The following is a 23,848-nucleotide window of genomic DNA, read 5'->3' on the forward strand; positions in this document are numbered from 1 at the left end:
TATTTTTTTAATTATTTAAAAAATGCAATTGTTATTTACATATTGATGCATTTTTTTTTCAATTAATTTACCATATAAAATGCAAAATTAGATATTTATGATCGATTGTGTAAATCTCCCATAAAACGTACATAAGATACATGGAACCAAAAAGTGTAATCCACATCACACCTATAAAATGCTACTTTAAGTATAAACTAGTCCAATGCACACAATCTATCTACAATTGAGAACAACTATAGACTATAGTGTGTTGTAAATTATTTACTGACATATTCTCATCTACGTTACAAAACACCCCTTAATAGAGTAGGAAAAAATAATAAATTCCTTGAATCTTTGAATTGAAAGCGCGATCAAGGATTCAGAGTGCATCCATTGAGGAGCAGGCTCAAGGTGTAAATATAAACATTACTAGTACAGAAAAGAAAATAACCTATATGGGTGCCTAAAAATTAGGCCCATTGGATAGGGTACAACATTGGCCAGGTTCAAGTAACGGACTGAGAACAAGCCTGGCCCATGTGGTGATTCGCCAGATCTGACTAAAGTTGAAAAGTTGAGCATTAATCATAGAGCTGCCACTAGGACTAACTTTGGGCCCGACGGCGACGGTAGTTGTGTGACTAGGAGAAGGCCGCTCAGCCTAGGCTCTAGTTGGATTGGCCTTCTCGAAGTCACCTGGGCATCAGTTGCAAAATAACAAGATAGGAGTTGGCATCCCGCTTAAGCTGTGGAAGAATCCATTTTAACGGCCTAGGCCCTAGGCCTAGGAAGCGTCAGCCACCGGCGTTGAGAGGACGAGAGGGCGTTATGTATTGGCTGATAATTGAACAATCACCCATGGAAAGTCATGCATGATGCATCCACAACCCTCCACCAAAAATCATCTCTGCCACATTCAACATTGCCCTCTCTCCTCCAGCACTCCCATCCTAAGGGCCCACATCACATCTGGTGCAGCATGCCAACATTTTTCCTCCCTTCTCTGGAACCACAGCCACAAGTCTAGATTGTAGAACCCACATTTCCTAAACAACTATTTCACAAAGATGATTAGATCGCTGAAGCATTAATGAAACAAGTGAAAATCATGAATTTCTTCAACGTTCAACAAATACAGACCCTAGTTGTCCAACTGACATCTGATTACCTTGAACCAGTTATTGAGGTAGAACCCAATTGGGTATTACCCGGGAGGATTGGACCAAGTCTTGTGCCATTCTGTTCGACATTATCAAAAGGGATTCAAGCCTTTTTCTCACAGTGGAACAGCTATAACTGTTACTCCAATTCAAGGTTCAAAATATCGATACGCCTGATAAGTCAGTAGGGGCGTATTGGACGTTTCAATACTTGTTTTTTTACTTTTTTTTTTCAAAACTGGTTCAGGGGAGTCAGTCTAGGACCTCTCTATCCCCTAAACTGGTCAGACCTCCGATACACCCACTGTAGGGGCATATCAGAAGGGTCCCAGAATGATACGTATCAGCCGATACGGGCCGATACATAACGATACTTTGAACCTTGCTCCAATTGGTTTGTTAACAATATAATTTCCCATAAAAAATTGATGTAGTGCCTGGTTGATCCCTTTTCAAAATTCATCAGATGACTTCTATAGATTTGAAAACCTCTCCTAATACAAGCCCCCATTGAATCCAATAGGGATGGCAATTTTCCCCGTCCCCGACGGGTACCCGAACACCCCGACCTGACAAGGTCGAGTATGGGGAGTACTTTGGCGGGATCGGGGTCAGGGATGGGGCTATCCCTGAATCCCCGATCGGGTTTAGGGACGGGGATGGGGAATGCACTCCCCACCCCACCCCGGCCCTGGCCCGATTAATATATGTATATATATAATATTTATATTATATATTGTTCATTTATTTGTAAAAGATTAAAACTTAATAGATAAAAACTATTCATTCTAAAAAAGTAAAGAACTCTTGAGACTATCTCTTGAGTCTTGACTACCACTCGACAAATAGAGGTGAGAGGACAAAGAGTCTCAAAGAACCTAGTTCTTCTTCCTTTATCTATCATTGTTGACCGCCGTCACCATCACCCGTCGGATATTGAACGTCTATCGTCGTCGACTACCATTCGGCAGAGGATAGAGAAAGACTTAGAAGAAAGAACTGAAAAACTAATACCCTAGTTCTTCAATCTTCCTTCGTCATATCGTCGCTGACTGCGACTCGCAATGGTCCTCTCTCTCTCTCTCTCCCAGAGTCTCAGTCTCTCTTTCTCTTAGTCTCAGGTAGAGGTGTCAATTGGATGGATTTGGTCCTACCTAATCCAGTCCAATGTGAGTCCACTTATAAATGGACTGGATCCAATTCAATCCAAATCCAATCCAATCCATTAAAATGTAAATGGATAGGATCCAATCCAAACCGAATGAGATATCAAAAATTATATAAAAGCATTTTTAGCATTGAAAAAGCACTTTTTGTAAAAATACTTTGATAAAAATATTTTCATAAAAGTGCTTTTACAAAAGCACTTTATTGAAAGTACTTCAAACAAGTGCTTTTGTAAAAGTACTTTCATAAAAGTACTAAAGCACTTTTGTAAAAGCATTTTTTGAAAAGTACTTCCATAGACTTATAAAAAGTACTTTTGTAGAAGTGCTTTTGTAAAAGTACTTTCGTAGAAGTATTTTTATAAAAGTACTTCAGAAAAGTGCTTTTATAAAAGTATTTTTGTAAAAGCACTTTTTGAAAAGTACTTCCATAGACCTTTATAGAAGTACCTTTATAGAAGTGCTTTTGTAAAAGTACTTTTATAAAAATACTTTCATAAAAGTGCTTTCGTAAAAGTACTTTTATAAAAGTACTGTCGTAGAAGTGTTTTTATAAAAGTACTTGTAAAAGTGCTTTTATAAGTGGTTTTCTAAAAGTACTTCTATAAAAGTGCTTCCATAAAAGTACTTCTATAAAAGTGCTTTCATAAAAGTACTTCTATAAAAGTGCTTTCATAAAAGTACTTCCGTAAAAGTGATTTCATAAAAGTGCTTTCATATAAAAGTACTTTTGTAAAAGTGCTTTTATTAAAGTGATTTTTTAAAGGTTCTTTTATAAAACTACTTCTGTAAAAGTGCTTTCATAAAAGTACTTTTGTAAATCATAAAAGTACTTTTGTAAAAGTGCTTTTATAAAACTACTTCTGTAAAAGTGCTTTCATAAAAGTGCTTTTATAAAACTACTGTAAAAGTGCTTTCATAAAAGTACTTTTGTAAAAGTATTTTTATAAGTGCTTTCGTAAAAATACTATTCATAAAAGTACTTTTATAAAAGTGATTGTACAAAAATGTTTTTGTAAAAGTGCTTTCGTAAAAGTACTTTCATAAAAGTGATTTTATGCTGTTTTCAGTTTTGATTGATTTCAAATTGGACAAGGGTTTGGCCTCATGATTGGATTATTGGAAATTTGGTTTAGGTCTAATTCAAACCAATAAAAATATGGACCAATTTATTTTTGATTGGCCCAATCCAATAATTATAATGGACGGCCCAAATCTGATTTGATAAGGTTTGGATCGGATTGGATCCAAACCAAAACCGGTCGATTGACACCCCTAGTCTCGGGGATTCAGGTCTCCGATGGGGAATTAATCCCTGTCAGGGTCGGGAACGGGGAATGTAATCCCCACCCCGAACCCGCCCCGTTGCCATTCCTAGAATGCAATGGGTACCCTGCTTCAGTAAATCCAAATCAAAATACAATTCAGAAGCTAAGAATTAAATTAGACTGTTTTCAAAAGCTTTTCGGTGAGCTATGCTGATTCCACACGACATATGTACATATTTTTGTACCACTTAGAAATAATTGAACATTGGTATTCCCAAGGAGAATATAGTCCTTCAAACTTACTATCTAACCTTCTTTTTCTTTAGTACAGGTTTCAGCCACAACCAGATAAAAATGCAACAGAAAGCATACCTTACAGAACACAGAAAGGTTCTCTCAACTGTCTATTGCATTGAAGACCACTTGTTCTCCCATCAATGAATGTTCCATAACCAAATATCACCTGATTCATTATACATGAAACTCTTTTTAAATCCACTTTAAAATGCCAGACTCACATCAAGACCGTAAACCAAAACATAGGCATAACAAACTTTAAGAAGTTAACCAGGCCCTACCACAACCCCCTCATCCAAATAAGAAACAGCTGCTGAAGGTTGAATTGTATATAAAATTCTGTGCCAATCATTATACAAATGTCCACAAACTTAAGAATAGATACCTAAAATAAAAAAAAAAAGAATAGATGCCTAAAAGAAGACAGTTCTCACATCTTCCCTTTCAGTTGATCCTGTATAAACTTGTCCCATTTTGAAGATCCACCTATAAAATCCAGCCTCCAACTACAAAAGCCCCTTCATAAGCTGAGCATGAACAAGGCAGGGTAGATCTGTCCAGACAAACAATAGAAACTAAAGAAGTTTAATGAAATGAAACCAGATTTGCAAAGAGTAGGGGCAACACAGAGGTGACAGAGACTTCTTGATAGCAGCAGAAAGGTAACTCCCAAAAGGAATCATACCCAGGTTTGATCTTGGAATCATGGAAATCTTCCAAACATTCAAATGACTGAACGAAGATGTTTGTATTCCAACCATTCAAGTGTCTATGAAAGCAGTACAACAAGTAGCACCATTAGCCTCCACTTCATAACATTTTTTATCAGCAATAACCAAAAAGACAACCACCATGTAACATTACCTCACCATAGCATCCTTGATTCCTTGTCCATGACCATGTGATATATGGCTACAAAAATCTTCTTCAGTGGTGCAACCACCATAACAAGCAATTTCCAAAAGTGCACCCAAATTTCCATTGCCAACCCCATAAGCCACATAATATATATGCTTTCCAAAGTTGCTATAGTTATGATTTCCCCTCCAAATACTAGACTCTTAGGATTCTCTACATGGGAGAAAGCCCCATCTGAGAGGATCAATAACATATTTATAGCAATAAGCCCCCTCCATAAGTGAAATTACTACCTGTTATGCAGGAGAGAAGAATGAAAGAAGAGAGAGAAGAGAGAACTGAGAGCTCAAAGATACTGCTGGTGGCGCAGCTTTTTAATATATATACTAGGAAGACAGCAACTAAAATAAAAAGAATGAGCAAAAGTACAATAGTACCCCTACGGTACTATACATAGGAGAAAATAACAGCTGTTAGCACTCCCTCTCAAGTTGGGACATAGATGTCAATAATGCCCCCAACTTGTCACATAAATCATGATGTCTTGAGTGGTGTAGTCCTTTTGTAAAGATGTCTGCAAGTTGATCCTTAGAGCTGACATAGGGAGTACACACTTCCCCTGTGATAACTTTCTCTCTGATAAAATGCTTGTCGACTTCGGTGTGTTTAGTTCTATCATGTAGCAAAGGGTTAGTAGCAATGTTTATGGCTGCTTTGTTATCACAGAATAGGGTCATAGGTTTGTCCACTGGAAAACCCAACTCACTCAACAGATTCTTTATCCACATAATTTCAGCCACTCCATGAGCCATTGCTCGATATTCAGCATCAACACTGGATCTAGCCACCACACTTTGCTTTTTGCTTCACCAGGTAACTAGATTTCCTCCTATGAAGGTGCAGTAGCCACTGGTTGACTTTCTGTCATTTAGGGATCCTGCCCAATCTGCATCCAACTTTCAAATGTCCATGCCTTTGAAACAACAAGCCAGCACCTGGAAACCTTTTAAGCTATTGGAGGATTCTTTCTGCTGCTTCAAGATGAGTGGTCATAGGGGCATGCATGAACTGGCTAAGGACATCAACTGCATAAGCAATGTTTGGGCGGGTCATAGAAAGATATAACAATTTCCCCATAAGTCTCTGAAACAGTTTCACATCCTTGATAGGTTCACCTTGGTTGTCACCTAATTTATGGTTAGGATCAATGGGGGAATCAATTGGCTTCACTCCCATTTTTCTTGTATCCTGGAGTAAATCTAGGGCATACTTCCTTTTGGAAATGAAGATACCCCTTTTTTAGCGGGCAACTTCAATTCCTAGGAAGTATCTTAGAGGACCTACATCCTTTACTTCAAACTGTGTGGCAAGAAAATTCTTCAACTTTTGGATTTCATCCTTCCAGTCACCAGTGATAATTATATCATCAACATATACTATCAAAGCAGCAATTTACCTTCTCCTCTTTTCACAAACAATGTGTGATCAGATTGACATTGCTTGTATCCTTTCTGCTGAACCAGGCTCTCAGTGATTGTTTCAGCCCGTACAAAGACTTCTTCAACCTGCACATCTTTTGTTCATTGCCTTGAGCCTGAAAACCAGGGGGTTGTATCATGTAAACTTCCTCTTCAAGGTCACCATTCAAGAATGCATTCTTGATATCAAGCTGATGTAGATTCCAGTCAAGAGTAGCAGCAAGAGAGAATAGAATTCTAATGGAGTTCATCTTGGCAACGGGTGCAAAAGTCTATGCATTCCGTACACTTGTGTAAACCCCTTTGCCACTAAACGAGCTTTATACCTCTCCACCGTGCCATCAGCCCTATGTTTGACTGTGAACACCCATTTACATCCAATTGGATCCTTTCCCTTAGGAAGATCTACAAGTTCCCATGTGCCATTTTTATGAAGGGCATTAATTTCTTCCTTCATAGCATCTGTCCATTCAGGTACTGAAAGAGCTTCTGCCACATTCTTAGGGATAGGGACACTGTCAATGGATGTGAGAAAGGCTCAAAAAGAAGGTGAAATGTTTTCATAGGAAACAAAGTGGGAAATGGGGTGTTTAGTGGTGCACGATCTAACACCTTTCCTGTGAGCAATAGGAAGGTCAAGGTCGTTAGCAACAGAGGTATCAACTGCAATGGGGTCAGGAACATCAATGGGAACCAAGATACCTAAGTGGGTATGATCCGTCCCCGAAGAGTTTAATGGCACTAGAAGTACAGCTTCTAGATTCTTCACAGCTCTTGAATTTGATTGGCCTTTGTGACGATGGAAGAAGACACGAAAAGGAGGAGGATCAAGAAGAGGAAGGAGTTTGGGACATTCATATGGAGTAGTAAACCCCGGGCCACTTCAAGGAGGTGTCGGTTCTTTCTTTCAGCAACACCATTTTGTTGTGGTGTTCGGGCACAAGAGCTACGATGAAGTGAACCACGTGACACAAAAAATTCCATGAGATCACTATGAAAATACTCTTTGGCATTATCTGATTGAAAAATTTGGATTTCAGTTTGAAATTGAGTGAAGACCATCCGCTGAAAATCTTGGATAATTTTAGGTACTTCATCCCAGGTCCGCATGGGATATACCCATGTATATCTAGAATAATCATCGATAATGATAATAAAATACTTGTAGCCACTCTCAGATGGTAAAGTAATAGGGCCCCACACATCAGAATGAACAATGTGAAAAGGAAATTCAGATTTATTATTTTTTGAATGAAAATGAGTTCTCTACACTGCTTACTCAATTGACAAGTTTGACAAGAGAAATCTGAAACATACACCGACTTAAACAATTCTGGAAACACCACTTTCAAAGACTCAAAAGATAAATGACCAAGACGACAATGCCATAAATAAACTTGACTCTTACAGGACTGACTCTTAGACTTTGTGACTTGAAGACCATCCTTATTCTCCAGCATGTAAAGTCCATCAACCATACATCCTCTACCAATCGTCCTCCCCGAGGCCAGATCCTGGATCACACAGTAAGAAGGGAAAAAGGTCACTGAGCAGCTTAAGGAATTAGTAATACTACTAACAAAGAACAAATTAATGGGAAATTTCGGAACATGTAAAACATCAGAGAGGGTAAGGCCGAGAGGGAGAGAAATGGTTCCTTGACCAGCTATGGTAGTATATGATCCATCAACTAGTCTTACTTTGTCTCTTCCAAAAAGAATGTGATGGGTTTGAAAGTAAGAGGACGTACCAGTCATGTGTTTTGACACTCCAGAATCAATGATCGAGGGAGTGTCAGGGTTATGAGAAGCAACATGGAAAGTTGTGGCAGAGTTACCTGATGTAGACGCAAATGAAGTTGAGGGAAGAGCATCCATCTAACGAATTGCTCTACCATAGAGCTCTAAATGGTCACGGAAGGAATTTATAATATCCTCCCTTGGGTCAGATCCAGAATGTATCTAAGTCATAGTATGAATGGGGGGCTGATTCTCCTGAGTAGCCATGTTTGCCATAGTGTGTTTTCTTGTACCTTGTTGTCCTGACTTTTTATTCATATCTGAACCTTGCTTCTTATTCAGATCTTGAGCCCACTTCGGCTTCCCATGAAGATCCCAGCATGTGTCTCGGGTGTGTCGGGGTTTCTAGCAATGAGTACACCACAATTTGTCCTTGTCATCCACCTTTTTCTGAAGATCTCCCTTCCTAGAAGTATTTCCCTCACCGGTAGTAACACTCCCTTTCGCTGCCAACACAATTGCATCTCCTCCATAATTGTTTATCAAATTCCTTCTGCTTTCTTCTGATTGTACAAGAGCATAAACTTCCTGAACTGATGGAAGATCCTTGCTACCTAGGATCTGAACTCTGATAGATTCATATGTAGGGTTCAAACCATGTAAGAAAGCAAACACTCTCTGCTGGGAGACGAGTTTTTTGTACAGTTTTGCATCTTCATCACACTTCCAGTCCACACTCTGATAATGATCTAACTCCTTCCAGACAAAGGTCAAGTCTGAGTAGTACACAGATAGACACCTCTCCCCCTGTTTACAAGTAGACGATTCTGCCTGTAGTTGGCAGATTTTTGCATAGTGTCGCAATTCCGAATATGTTGATTTTGCTTGTTCCCAAATTTCATTTGCCGTTTCAGCCCACATGAAATTCCTTCTTATTTGAGGTTGCATAGAAACTAAAAGCCAGAACATGACCATGCTGTTTTCCTGGTTCCATCTGTCATATTCAGCACTCCCAGAATGTGGTTCTTTGATTCTCCCATTAATATAACCTATCTTTCCCCTTGCAGTGATGTACAGCTTGATCCCTCTTGACCACTCTAAATAATTTAAACCATCACGAGGGATAACAGCCATGGGAAAGGATAGGTCCACACCCCCACTCATTCCATTCAGCATTGAGGAAACACCGGATGTAGCAGAATCTTCACCACTCATGATTTCAGATTCAAAAAACAACTCTTAAATGGGGTACACAGCCTTAAAGTGTTGTTATAGGTGCTGTTACAGCACTAACAGGTCATCCCTTGACTTACAAGTTCAACACAAGTGTTGCCACAGTGCATACATGTCATCTCTTGACATACGCATCAACAGGACTACTGTTACAGCAAGTACTGGTCACTTTCTGACCCACAGTTCACCATAAAATCTGCTGTTGCAGCACACAAAAAAGGTCCTCACGACCTACAGTTTCTCAGGGATCAGTCAACCCCACAACAAAGGAAAGAAAGAGGTGCTGATCACCTCACATCCAATCGGCAGACCTAGTACAGGTTCTGCCCTGGCACACGACCAGATGAGGGTGGCAGATCTTCAATGTGTGAGATCTTCAATCAGCTGAACAGCAGATGAGGGTGGCAGATCTGGAAATCTGGTGCGACGAAGAAAAAGGACTGTTCGCTCGACTTCTCCTTTCAGATCTGGTAGTCCTGCTCTGATACCATGTTATGCAGGAGAGAAGAATGAAAGAAGAGAGAGAAGAGAGAACTGAGAGCTCAAAGATACTTCTGGCGGCGCAGCTTTTTAATATATATACTAGGGCGACAGCAACTAAAATAAAAAAAAGGAGCAAAAGTACAATAGTACCCCTGTGGTACTATACATAGGAGAAAATAACAGCAGTTAACACTACCAAATCTCCAAAGCCACTTAAATGGAAGAGATTCATCAGTCTAAGTGGTCTTAGCCACAGCTCACCTTTGTCTTTCAAGGTGCTCCTCCCTCCAACTAGGTGGTACTTCTCATCATTAGGGCAATCCCAAAGGAAATCCAACTCTTCTTCCTAAGGCTGCAAAAGGTAATACCAGGATTGACAATAGGAACATAAAGTGGATGGAAATATCCAAGACTGATTTTTCACCAATTTCAGTTCACCCTCTATTGATAAGTAAGCCTTCCTCCAACCTCTATTCCCCTTAAGTTCAATCATAGAGTCTCAAAGAGCTGAAGCGGTATTTATCACCTAAAGGCAGATCAAGGTACTTGTCCAGGAAGACACCACATCTACAGCCCAATATCCATGCTAATTAAGCTACATTGGGAACATCAGCTACTGCAAAGTGCAAACAAACTTCTGCCTTGGGCCTACTGGGTAAGTCTACTAATAAATAGCCTCTTTTATTGTTATGAGTATAGCCCAAGACCTTTAAGACCCAACGTAACCATGCATCCATGCCTTCCAAAATCTCTCTCCCTACACAAACACAAATTGATACAGAGAGATGAACATCATGGTCCTTTTGAGACTACTATCCAAAAGGTTGGGAATGATCTTATAAATGATACCAAACAGGCTAATGGACCAAGAATCATTGATACCCTCAACACCTTCTTGTGGATCAAACCAATAAAGACTGAGTTGGCTACTATTGGAAGGAATCCCCAAAAATGGATTCATCCACCATTTTCACAAAGTCAACATCCTAACATTGTTTATTGATGTCAATCAAGATAGTACATCAATGTCAGAGAAATAAAAGATAAACGGGATGCAATCATCTAATCCCCCCATAATCAGAGATTAGACCCAATTAACCTCAACAAAAGGCAAACAAAGTGCTCATTCAACAATCAGAAATACATCATAAACCCAAAATTCATCTTTCTAATGAAAATTCACCAGTCGCCACTTAGTAATCCTTGCCCAGATAACTCATCAGCTAAGGAGTTGGTAGGCTGTGGATTGAACTATATGATCTGTTCACTTTGGAAGCCAACAATCTAGCCTCCATAAGAAAACATCGAAGGATGTAAGGGGTGGAGGATCCACTATGCATCCATCAAACTAAAATCTTTAAATACCCCTTACCCAAAAAAAACAAAAAAACAAAAAAAAAGTCCCCTTCAACCTACACACTCTACCAAACTCCATAAAGAACAATATTTTGAGATCCTGCAGCAGGGAGATATATATAAACATTGTTTTGAAAGGCTTAAGCATTGAGGCATGAGATGTACACCTTGAGGCAAGGTGTACGGACTTTGCCTCAAGGAGTAAGGCATAGCTTGAGGCATAAAAAGGCATAAGCCTCAAGTGTCAATGATCATTTAGTAATTTAATGCAATATATATATATATGTGTGTGTGTGTGTGTGTGTGTGTGTGTGTGTGTGTGTGTATGTGTGTGTAATGCATTTTTATAGTTCAAACTACAAAATATAGGGATGAAGCACTTCAATAATCATGAGCCAAATAAAAAGAGTAAGAATGAAAAACCAATAGGTCAAATCAAGTTCTATGACTTTCTCTTAGTATTTTAGGAGAGTTAAATATGAAAAGGGTCAACCAAGATCTTAGTTTCTCTTGGATAAATCAAGTGAGATTTTTTTTCTTATTGTTCTAAATCTGACAACTTAAGTTTGTTAATTTTCTCATTTTTTCCTAATGGATTTATTTTCTTTTTATTGTTCTTTTTAACTAAGTTGTTTCATTTCTTCTAAACTATTTGATGACCATAAATCTAATGCCAATTATATGGATGATTCTTCATATGTTTCCTTTCTTCTAAATTGATCATTTGTATAATTTGAGAAACTTGCATTTTGAAACACAAATGTAAAATGTTTATAATTTTAGTTTATTAGTTATTATTCTATTTAATGCTTAAGTGCTGAAACTTATTGCTTATAAACTCCTATTTTATGGATATTTGAATCTTCTATCATTCTAACTTGGTATATCATATGTTATTTGTACTACTTTATAAACAAAATAATTTTTTTCTTAAGCTTTGAGGCATACGCCTCACCTTTTTGTGCCATTACGCCTCAACTATACTTTCAGCCTTTTAAAACCTTGTATAAAAACATTGGCAGGCCTACTCTCTGAAGTAGCTATCAAATTTGATGTTAACTGCTCCTTGGAGGTAGGAACTGACACTAAAAGCCTTTCTGTGTCTCATTTACCTGGTTATCTCATGCCACTGCCATAAAATGATGAAGAAATCCCTTAATTCCTACCTGGTCCAGGCTCAACATGCACCTGCAATAATAGTTGCAAATGGGAAACTCTAGTAGCTGACTTGTATTGGAGAAGGTCCTTAAGTTTAACAGTATCCTAACATTTTTTGTGGAAGCTAATTTGAAAACCATCAAGACCCAGAATTTTGTTGCTGCATAAAGCATTAAGGATCTGTAGCACTACCTCCCCATCACAAGATCTCAAGCCAATTAACTTTCCACATTTGTGATGTAATCCCAAATCACAATTGATCCCATCAAGCTTGGGCTAGAAGCGAGATTTACAATGAGTAGAGATTTTTATAATAAGTGCAATGCCAACTAGATACTTAAAAAATGAATGCACTATCTGTATCAGATATTTCTTTTTTGTACCAGCAACAGTAAATAATAATTTCATTGATTTAAAGACTAGAAAAATTCCAGCATGCCAAGTGTTTCAAGTGCAGGAAAAAACAACACACTAAAGACCATACTATCTGTTGAAGATTAATTAGTTTTATGATGTTTTTCTGAGTAGATGTTTTATGTTAGTTGTTAGATAGGAGGTGGGGACCACAGTAGTTATGTGAGTCCAAATTTTATTATGTTTTTGAGTGTTATATATGCTGTTTTATGTTTTGCCACCCTATAAGGGCATAGTTGTCTTTGTACTGTTCTATTATTTTAGTATAAATAATAAGTGAAGGGGGCAGCCAGATTATTGCTCTCTTTTCTTTTCAACTTGTCTTCTTCTCCTTCTCTCTTCAAGAAACTACTTTTCTTTCATATTTTTTAATTCAGCAGAATTCTACTCTATCAAAATAAGAAACATCACTTTATAATACGATTGGTTGAACTTCGCTAATGTTGAAGGTGCAAGATGATGGAAAAGCACCTAAATGTTGCATGTTTACAGTGGTTTGGCTCTAGTTCCCAGTTTAAGGGAACTACTTTATTGGTATTTGAAGGTGAAGCAGCTGTACTGACATATGTTATGACTCAACCAGATACTTCTGTTTTTTATCAGCAACAAATTAGACATTTCAATGTTCTGTAAATTCACTATCCATGTGTACCCATGCCGTGTGATCATTTATCTAGTTAACAAAAACCAGATGTTTATAGGGAAATAAAAATCAATAAACCTCATACAAATAAACATGGATCTAGAGGGCCAACATAGATCATTAAAGTGAAGAACAAACAACAATATCAGACTATCACACTCATCAAGATTCTAGGTCATATTGATCCATACAGTGTATTTCTTCTGGATGTTCAGCATTATGTGATAGTATAGATGGTTATGTTCATCATGGTTCCAACCACTTTGTAACCTACAGTAGGATTGTTAAATGGCATCACCTGCTCTCTACATCCAGCTTACATGAGTAATAACATATCTCTATCTTTAATACTTGAAATTCATAGCAACTGGTGCCAATAATTACTTAATAGGGTGTCTATTTCAAGTCTAAAATGCATGCAACTTGCTCAGCATGTTCTGGAATTTTGGAGTTTGCACTTCAAAAAATGCATTTAGAGACTTTATGTTAGATGTCAGAAAGTGAGATAAATAATCATCACATTTAAATCCCTCAAAAGGCCAAAAAATAGTAAAGTGTACAATTGATTTTTCAAGAAGTCAGAATGAGCAAGCCTCTGATGTATATCCAGGAGTTGAATCTTATCCTACAACGAAGGTCCTTTGTGCAGCCTCATATAAAGTAAGGAGATGTTCTTGGCTTCTAGCATATCAATTAAGCCTCACCTGGAAATTTGTCCAACACTCCAACTAGAGTATAAAAGAACTAAATAAAAATGAAGACCTAGTGATACGCATCAATTTTTCCCGCTTACTTGCAAAACACTGACACAATTGCCTTCCCAGACACATAACTATTTTACGTATGAAGTTTTGCAATCTAAGGCTTGTTAAGAAGATCTCATCAAGACCAAAAATAGTTACTTTTTATTTGGCACCATTTCAAACTAAAGTGTTAATGGAATTCCATTGATATTTTCTAAGATTTTGAATATCTAGTATTTAATAATTTCTAATGCCCTTTTACCAATAAGGTAAGATTGTATTACAAAAATTAAAATGGGCAAGAAACAATTCTATGGTACAAATTTGCAAAGTATGAAATAGAAGATTGACTATATAAATTAGTTACTAATTTACAATGCAAAACCAATAACCACAAAAAGAACCATAACTAATTACATTATACTCCTTAAGAACAGAAGCAGAAAGATCAAAGGAAACAAATAAATACTTGATCCTGTCAATCTGTTGCTCAGAAGTCCTGGATTATGGCCATTTCTTCCAAATTTTTGAGCACTTGAAAAAGAAGGGCAGGTTACACAGAAAGCAACAAAAAGGATGGAAATTTTCACTAGCCAAGCATATACAAGATCAATAGGTTTCTTTTTTTTTCCTTTTTTTTCTCTTTTTTCTCTTCATTTCTTCTATAACAAGTGTGGATGAAATCAATAGGTTAGGAAGTCAAACCAGGAAAACTCAAGCATAAATTTAGACAATGCCTTCCCAGTTGATAACTCCATAGATGTTGGTGCCATCTCCTCTTCCTTGGAGAATGTCATATGTGTTCTTTCTGCAAGTGGTGTTGCACCAAAAAAAGATACATTTTGGGGGACAGAAGAGAACCAAAGCTTTTCCTTCAACGAATGCACAAAAATAGAGTTAAAAATGGTATACTCAAAGAACAAATTAGTAGAGAAAAAATCTAAGGGAAGAATGGACCAATCTGCAAATGGGGTTCAAACTAGGAGAGATAGATCTCTTCAAGAATACTGATAAGAGAGGCAGTTCCCTCAACCTCCACGTCTAAAGCTATGTTACCCCACATACAGAAAGGGCATGGATGGATGAGGAGTCAAACATGAATTTTAGACTGAGGTTGCATTTGTTTCTTCATAAAATGAGCATAAATTTTAGATCTAATTTGTTTTGATATAAATGGAAATAAAAACAAAGTTTTGATTGTAAAAGTGATAAAATTATAGCTCAAATATTTTACCTTGAAAAATTTTACATCGACTTTATGTTGGAAAAAAAAGCAGCCTAAGAAAACATCTGTTCTAGTTGTGCACATTTATAGCAACAAACAACCGCGAGATGATACCTGGACTGTATTTAGATGCCATGATGTCAGCAATAAGGAAGCTTCCCCAATAAACAGAACAGAAAAGGAATCACTTTCCACATATAAGAAATAGAATAACCAATTGAACTCATAACATGTTGGTCTCCCATACTTTGACTGCTTCCTAAACCACTTGAAGGGAAAAGAGCAAGGCCTGGGAAAAAGCATATTTAATATCAAAAGGGGTTGAGCCACAGTCTACCCCAAGACCTGGAGCTGAGTGACAAACAGCAGCAGCTTTCACCCATTTTCCCTTCTTGCAATTTATCCACCACCTGGTGCAACAAATGTTAACCCTGCCCACCATTTATGGAAAGAGTAAGAAGTATTGTAATACATACCCCCATTGTAGATCCCCTGCTTTCCACAAGTTCACCATAACAATCATACACCACGACCATGCAATCTGGGCTCTGCATCTGCAGGGCATTCATCAGTAAGCAGACTAGAATTTGAGAGTTTAAGTGGTGGTTTAAATGGCAAGGAAAGTCTACTTCAAGGATTTTAGCACTCAGAAAAGTTAGCAAAAACCATTGATACAGTGAACTGAAAGGGTATGGATTAGATTGCATTGTTTTTTGGCTGCAGTACTACAAATAATACTGGGGGAAAGAAACCCTTCATAAATTGATTGTCATAATTAAATAGATAGACCAAGTGATGCAGAGATGTAGGGTATCCTACAAGTGACCCTAAAAGATTATGTATAGGAAAGAAAAGATATCAATGACTAAAAGTCAGGGCTTAATGGCGATGGTTGATCAGCGAAGCAAGATGACTTGAACCATGATTCAGAAATACCTGAATCACAGATTAATGACAATTGGATGCCCAAAATTCAATCTAAGAGACCTGGCAGCCTAGAAAAAGTGATCAAGAATTAAAGAAAAATAATCTTGAATGTTTCTTAATGAACTGTTGTACCCCCCCTCCCCCACCCACCCACCCACAAGACAACATCCCTGACCCTGACACACCTGCATAATCATTCACAAAAGGGTCCCATTAGTGGACAAGTTGAGACACATTATTGCTCCCCCTATCTCCTTTACACGTAAACTGTGGCACCATGTACACTTTGTTTGAGGTTTAACAGCAACACTAAGTACATCCAAATCAAGGCCCCCATCTTCTGCAATCTGAAAGATGAACAATATCAGAAAAAATGGAGCACAAAATTTTCAAAATTCCCATTGCATATTTATAACTTTGAGTAATTTACAGGAACTTCTCAGTATTGCAACCTAAAGTCTTGTAGGGAACCAAGTCCATGAGAATCCCTACTTCCAATTACTTCCTTTAAAGTGTCATAAGGAGCATCAGCAACTTCTCAAGCTGATAATTGAATCAGACCAAAACAAAAATTATCTCTGGCAACAATCTACAATACATGGCATAAATTTTCTTTCTGATGCCCTATAAATACAATCTAAAAGCTCACCTCAACCACTGGCCTTGGAAAAGCAAACAATAAACAAGTGATGGCATGAATACCAGAGAAGAACTGCAAAACCAGAATCACATCAATATAGTAACTTACATATTACACTTCCAATATAATTAACTAAAAACATATACCAACCTGTTCACAAACCATTGCCAATTCTTCCCAACAACTTCGTCAAGTGCTTCACGTCCCCCAGTTTTGTCGTGACCATAGCCTGCACATCCACCTAACTGCTAATGCAAACAAGATTACAAAGAAGTAGCATACTTAGGGACTTTGATCTCTGAGTATTTGGCACCACTATCCACAGTCATGAACTGAGTATTTGGTAACCTTCAAGAAAGCGGGAATTATTTGGCGCCACCATCCACAGTCATGAACTCTGAGTATAAAGAATCAACAACTTCTTCAAGCTGATTATAGAAGAAAATTAGGAGGAGTTGAGCATTGACGTCACAAATTAAGGTTTTGACCAGTGACACGTACATTAGGCTTCGAGTGTTCAGCAAGATAGACTAGGGCTTTTATCTTTCAAGGCTTAACAAGGTAGTAATCACTGGCGAGAGAGACGTTAGCACATAGACTTCCATTAATAAATGTCATTGACGCTTAAGATTTGGCGGATACAGTAAATGAATTCGGAACATAGAATTTGAGTTCTGAATTTAAAATTCCGATTGGAAAAGCAAAGTACGAATTATAATAAATGTCATTAGCACTTAGGCTTCCATTAAATCAGAAATCTGCACTAGGCCTGTCCGTTCTTTTCCGTAATGATTTCTGAACATAGAAGTTGAGTTCTGAACTTAAAATTCGGAGTAGAAGAGTAAAGTACGAATTATAATAACAAGAAGCAAACATCGTTCTTTTTCGAAAAACAAATTCAGGTATTCGTGTTTCACGTGAAATGTGACTTGAAATTCATCACGAATCGAGTAACGGTACCTATGGAACGAAGGGATGACGATATACGGGAAGCGACACTCGAGCACTCGAACGGACTCAACCAAAACTCTTGAACTTGAACCAACTGAATCCTCAATCCAAAGCTTTGGAAGTTCTTCTCTCAGGCAAGAAGTTGCAGAGAGGAGATGATGATGATAATAATGATGCTCTTCGTAGTTTGCGGCTTGTGTGTGAACTGTGAAACATCTCGGACCTACGTGGTGAATCTGGTGATTGGTGAAATGGTGAAGTCCAATAGAATAGAGGCGGGAACAAGGGGGCAATTTAGGTATTTTGGGGGAAGGGCATTTTAGAAAATCAGGCAACGCTATGGAGGGTGTTTTGGACATTGTAATAAAACTGAAAACCTTTTTTTTTTTGGTAAAAACTAAAAACTGGAGGTTTTACGTTAAAAAGATGACATGACATAATAACAACTATACGCTAACGTTATTGACTTTTAGCGAAATGGACAGCAATTAAAAGGCCGTCACTTGACAGTGAGGCCCAGGACAGGACCCGGCAGGCAGGGTTTATTACTTATTACGTGAAACGAAAGATAGCGTGGCAGCGAGCGATGCCCTTGGGTCTCCCGTTGGTCAGCGAGAGGGGTTGAGATCTTCTATCAACAACACGTTTCAATCCAATATCAACATCATCTCACACCGCATAATAATAGGTCTCACTCTCATGGTAAGATGTGCGGTGTTAAAATAAATTGGTAGAGGATTGGAACGTGTTTTATTGATAGGTGATCAGAATACAGAGAGAGGGACCCAACGGAGTACGTGCTGCCTCTCTGAGTCTGAGTACTGAGGATGATTTCAGGCAACAGGCTTATTGCTGCTGCTTCCCAGCCCTGAGTCTGAGGACAAGACAACCTGTTTATCGATCGGGTACACGGTGGCGGTCGTGGCGCTGAGTGCTACCGTTGGGTGGGTATATATTTGAAACCCAATTGGTATTTCCTTGATTCCATCTCTTTAAATATATCGCATCGAAACTGAACCGAATCAATCGTTGACTGGTTAACCGTTGAGGGGTAAATATATAAATTTAGGAAAATTGTCTAAAATTTATTATAAGTTTTCGTATTTCTCTTAAATTTACCATAACTTTTTAAAATGTCTAAAATTCATCATGTCACTAATTTCATGTTAAACTCACGGGTGTTAATATATTATCATTTTAATATTTAGACATAAAAAGAACAAAGTTCAAAAAAAATATTTTAAATACAAAATATATAAAAACATAGAAATTACAAAAAAATATAAAAAATTATAGAAATTGCAAACAAAATAAAAAATTATTTTCAAATTATAGAAACTAAAGAAATTGAAAAACAAAATCAAAAAATAAAAATTGTAGAAAAAATACAAAAAACATTATAGAAAAACACATAAATTGTAAATAAATAACAAAAATACAAGAAAATTTATAGATTGTATAAAATAGAAAAATGTAAAAAAGACCATTTTTTTCTGTAACTCACCATTCAAGGGTAATTTGGTCATAAAAATTGTTATTTATGCTGACATGGACACCTTTGTTAAGAAGCATTAACGGTGCACTAACAGAATGTGAGTTTTGGAAAATAAAAACTTACCGACATGGTGAGCTTTAGACATCTTGAAAAGTTGTGGTGAGTTTAAGATAAATGTTGAAAACTCATGATGAGTTTTAGACAATTTCCCATAAATTTATTCAATTTATAACTTAACTTTGTGTTAGTATCCAAACTTTTAAATGTGTTATTGCAATACTTAAATTTTCAAAAAGCGTCTAGTTGCTCTACTATTAATTGATCGTTAGTTATATGATCACGTGATGATATATTCAATTTAAAATGTTTGAAAATATCAAAACTATCAGTCAAAAGAAGAAATTGTTCATTATTTTCCACCTTGAACTAAGTATGTGCTTGGTTCCGTTTATGTTTATTGAATAAACGTTTGTACTTTATTTATTGGTAAAACCGAGAATACAATAATTACAACCGTTTATGACAATCAGTTGCCACCAGGCTCCACATCAGCATAACAGTGAAAAAATGCCTGATCGTTTGTAGAAGCTTTAAAAAATAACTTCCACAAATGACTGGCATGCACATAAACCAAAGACTTTTTTCATTTTTGATGCATGCAGAAGAACAAGAGAGAGAAAGTGCTGAAGTGGTGCCTATTTAGCACATTTAATAAACATTTATTGAATAAACACGTAAACGGAACCAAACACCCTCTAAGTTGTAGCAATGTAGGCTATGCAGCAAGCTCGGGCTTCTCTGCCCAAAACCATGGTGGTGTTTGGTATCGATGTAGCTTTTCGAAGAAACGATGCCGACTCAGCATTGAAGATGAATTTAACAAAAAAAACGCCTAAAAAGTTATTTGGTTGAGCCATTTATCTGATAAATAACTCTCTCAAAAATCATGTGAACCGTTTATTAAAAAAACCAATTTTTCAAAACCGATTTTTCAATGCTTGGCTTATATGACACCTAATGGCGTCTAGTGGCGTCAATTTGAGGTGTAAAAAAATCTGCAAAACATTTAAAGCAGTTTCCAAGATAAAATCGTACAAAACGTTTATCGCCATCGAAACCAAACAAACTCTATGTGGGCGTCCGTCCGTACGACCTCAACTTCGACGCCTCGACGGGATGTCATAACTCATCACCTTCTTAATCAAATCAAACGCCGTCTTCGGGTCTTCCATTGCAGCAGCCAATCTCGCTACACTGGTAAATGTGGCCTCATTTGGATAACTCCCATTTGTTGAAAAATCTCGAAACCCCTTCTTAGACCTAGAACATTATAATGATGTTGACTAAGTGGTATGCCCTTACTTCGAGCATCACCGTAAAGGTGAAGGGCTTCAACAAGGTCACCACGCTCCGAGCACATATCCAGGCTGATAATGGAGGCGAGAACGGTGAGCATATCTATTCTGGCCGTATAAAGAGAACTATGTTTTGTTGAAGAAAGCGAAGAGGAAAGCGTTCCTTGCGAGGGTGGGCATGACTGTGAGTGTGAGTGTGAGAGAGCCTGTGGACTACATTGCCGTTGGGATTGAGCATCCCAGCTCCAGGGTCGACAATAAAAATGTGATCGATCCTTTCGAAGATATCTACTAAAACTAAACCATTCTAATTCTAAACGACTGTTCAAAGAAAAATATCAGCAAATCAAATGAGACAAAAGTTTCCTTAAAGTAGGGAAGCTCTAAGGTACGAGAGTTGTTATCCTCCCTGTGTATGTGCGGGTGAGATTCACCTTGATGCAAATATTTCTTGCCTTCTTGCCCTTTTTTACTTTGTATTGAACTCTTGATTTCTGGGTTGAGTCTGCTTATTGTATGAATTGATCTGTAAATGTGATGCTATTTTAACTTTGTAAACTAAATGCTACAAATAGAATGTAAAACATCCAGGAGAAAAACACTAGCTTCGCAGACCCATTCACATCTTATTTGTTGTGGTACGAAGCAACTGAGGCACTATTTCTCCAAATTTAAATATTTAAGCTTCATTTAACTTGTTGTGGTACAAAGCAACCAAATCCATAACCAATTTGATATCAGAGGTGGTTACTAGTTAGAGATTGGATATTAATCATAAGAAAATTAGATGATAGGTGAAGGACATTTTTATCCTTTTTTATGATTCTGTTAACGGTTTTGCACTAACTTGACACTGGTTGAAAATTTGGGTAATGCAGTGACATGTTTTGAAAGTTCGGGTCCTAACTTGACATTACCCCCAAAGTTAAGGATACTAAAGGTGAAATTTTCCTTATATATTAAAATAATATGTAAAATACAAAAACCTTCCTTAAAGTTTCTGACAGTCATAAAAACCTCCCCTATAGTTTCGTTTTAGCAAAAACCTCCTTTGGATTTTAAAATAAATTAACAAAACCTCCCTTCCATCAATCACTAAGACGGAAAACATTAAACCAAAGAATTAAAATTTTCCAAATGCCTATTTTATCCTTTTACAAATTAGTTTGCATCTATTTTTACTAAAATACCCCTATCGACCTCTTTACCCCCTTTTTCTCTCCCACTTTATCTAGTTTGAAGAGGAGAAACACAGGAGGAACGCAGCACAAGCCTCTTTATCCTCCTTTCCATTTCTTTTTTTTCTTTGTCGAACACAGGAGGAACGCAGCACGCGACTCTTTATCCTCCTTTCCATTTCCATTTTTTTCTTTGTTGATTTCTTCTTTGGGAAAGTATGTTAACTTCAACATAGTGACAGGATCATCCAAAACATCCCACTGATATCACATTAATGGATAACCATGATTTAGAAATAGAATTCAATCTCCCATTCAATGATATTTACAGTAAACCATTGAAAATACTTACTATAAGGCTAGATCTCCCATGTAGCTAGTGATAAATTGTAACTGGAATTCTTAATTTCTTTCATATACTATTCATATGTTTTTGTTGGGATATGTTTGTATCATCTACCAGTTGAATGTAAATTGGATTTCCAAGGTGGTTGTCTGTCGCTGTTGTACTTAAGGGAGGAAGCTAGCTATTCTTTGTTTTACTTTAATTTCACAAGTTCCAATAATGTGCTTCAAGAATGTGGTTTAGGATTGAAGCAGTCCCTGCACCTGTTGCAATTGTAAACATAAACACATGAATTATTAAGTCATTCAAACTTGAATTATTTCTGAATTTGTGTTAAGAGTTGCTTTATTTAGTCATTCAAATTTGAGAGCTTGGCCCTTTAGATAGTTTGTATTTGCTTTTCTTGTAAATAAAATGAAAACACACCAAGAGAAACTATAAGAGTCAATTAAGTCATTCTTTCTAGAAATCCCCTTCCTCCAAAGTGTCTTTGACCTGCTTACACGCTTCCATTTAATGACAATGAACTTAATTCCTCCTGTACCATTCCAAAGTAATGTCTTTTAAATCTGATTTAGGCAATTGGACATGGATGCCAACACTGATAGAAGAAGCTATGGCAAAGTGGAATGCTTGTAATCACACTTTTTTTTAATAATCACACTTCCAACCTATGCGATTCTTTCACCCAAAGAAAGGAAATATCTATTCGACTAAGGAATTCTCTCTTTTGCTCCGATCCACATCATGCATATATTGTTAAAATTGAAGCTTAGAGTAGTAATTTCAATTAGGAGTTATGGCCATAAAGTTTTATTCTTTTTAACTGATAGTTTTGTTCACCACCCAAAAGGTTAGAATTTTAGAAGTTACTTTTTAGAGCCACCACTACTACAAACCCCCGTCAAAAATAGATGGTTCACGGCCATGCGATGAAAAGTTGGAGTTGCCTTCACACACATGACAGTTGAGGTGGAAAGGTATTCAACAAAGAAGCATTTCATGGTCCATAAAGCACATTAGAAGTGTGATTATCAACTTGGGGGTTTGCATTGTTGAGTCAATGGAGTTTCACAGATGGGAGATTGAAAGAGGAAGAAGAAATTGACAAAGAAAAAATGGAAATGGAAAGGAGGATAAAGAGGTGTGTGTTGTGTTCCTCCTGTGTTCTACAAAGAAAAAAGAGAAATGGAAAGGATGACAAAGAGGCTTGTGTTGTGTTCCTCCAAAACTTTTGTGCTGTGTTGCTATTTTCCTCCTGCGTTTCTCCTCTTTTGACCGGATAAGGTGGGATAGGAAATAGGAAAAGAGGGTAAAAAGGTCAACATTGGTATTTTAGTAAAAATAGATGCAGACTAATTTGCAAAAGGGTAAAATAGGCATTTGGAAATTTTTGATTCTTTGATTTAATGTTTTCCATCTTGGTGATTGATGGAAGGGAGGTTTTGTTAATTTTATATAAAAATTCAGGGAGGTTTTTATTAAAATGAAACTAGAGGGAAGGTTTTTGTATTTTACTATATATATATATATCAATCATTTTTAGTAATCATAATTTTATACATTCTTCTACCTCATAAGTCTACATTTGTTTGTGATACAGACGTGGAACGGTGTATTTATATATCCCGGTTTTGATCCTGTAAACATTTGTTTGTCATACAATATTGTATTGATCAAGAGGAGGATTTTGTTTTGCTGACACTTGGGAGGAGAGTGCATTATTGCCTTATTTGTACTGGGGTAGAAT

General features: G+C 37.1%; 1 protein-coding gene across 1 annotated transcript in view; it reads right to left on the reverse strand.

The window, feature by feature from the left end:
• Window positions 1-293: 293 nt before the first annotated feature.
• Window positions 294-23,848, reverse strand: part of LOC148803474 (uncharacterized) — a 29,120-nt gene continuing 5,565 nt past the window's right edge. The window contains exons 4-13 of the mRNA XM_088896152.1: window positions 20,413-20,539; window positions 17,734-17,960; window positions 17,122-17,170; window positions 16,924-17,018; window positions 16,783-16,845; window positions 15,683-15,760; window positions 15,321-15,495; window positions 14,687-14,853; window positions 3,952-12,211; window positions 294-1,039 (exon numbers count right to left, since the gene is read on the reverse strand). Of these exons, the coding sequence (XP_088752278.1) occupies window positions 12,145-12,211; window positions 14,687-14,853; window positions 15,321-15,495; window positions 15,683-15,760; window positions 16,783-16,845; window positions 16,924-17,018; window positions 17,122-17,170; window positions 17,734-17,960; window positions 20,413-20,539 (1,048 nt within the window). The 3' untranslated portion in view covers window positions 294-1,039; window positions 3,952-12,144. The remainder of the gene's footprint in view (window positions 1,040-3,951; window positions 12,212-14,686; window positions 14,854-15,320; window positions 15,496-15,682; window positions 15,761-16,782; window positions 16,846-16,923; window positions 17,019-17,121; window positions 17,171-17,733; window positions 17,961-20,412; window positions 20,540-23,848) is intronic.

Source organism: Nelumbo nucifera, chromosome 1 (genome assembly GCF_055504915.1).
Source record: "Nelumbo nucifera cultivar China Antique chromosome 1, China Antique-T2T, whole genome shotgun sequence".
Classification (NCBI taxonomy): Eukaryota; Viridiplantae; Streptophyta; class Magnoliopsida; order Proteales; family Nelumbonaceae; genus Nelumbo; species Nelumbo nucifera.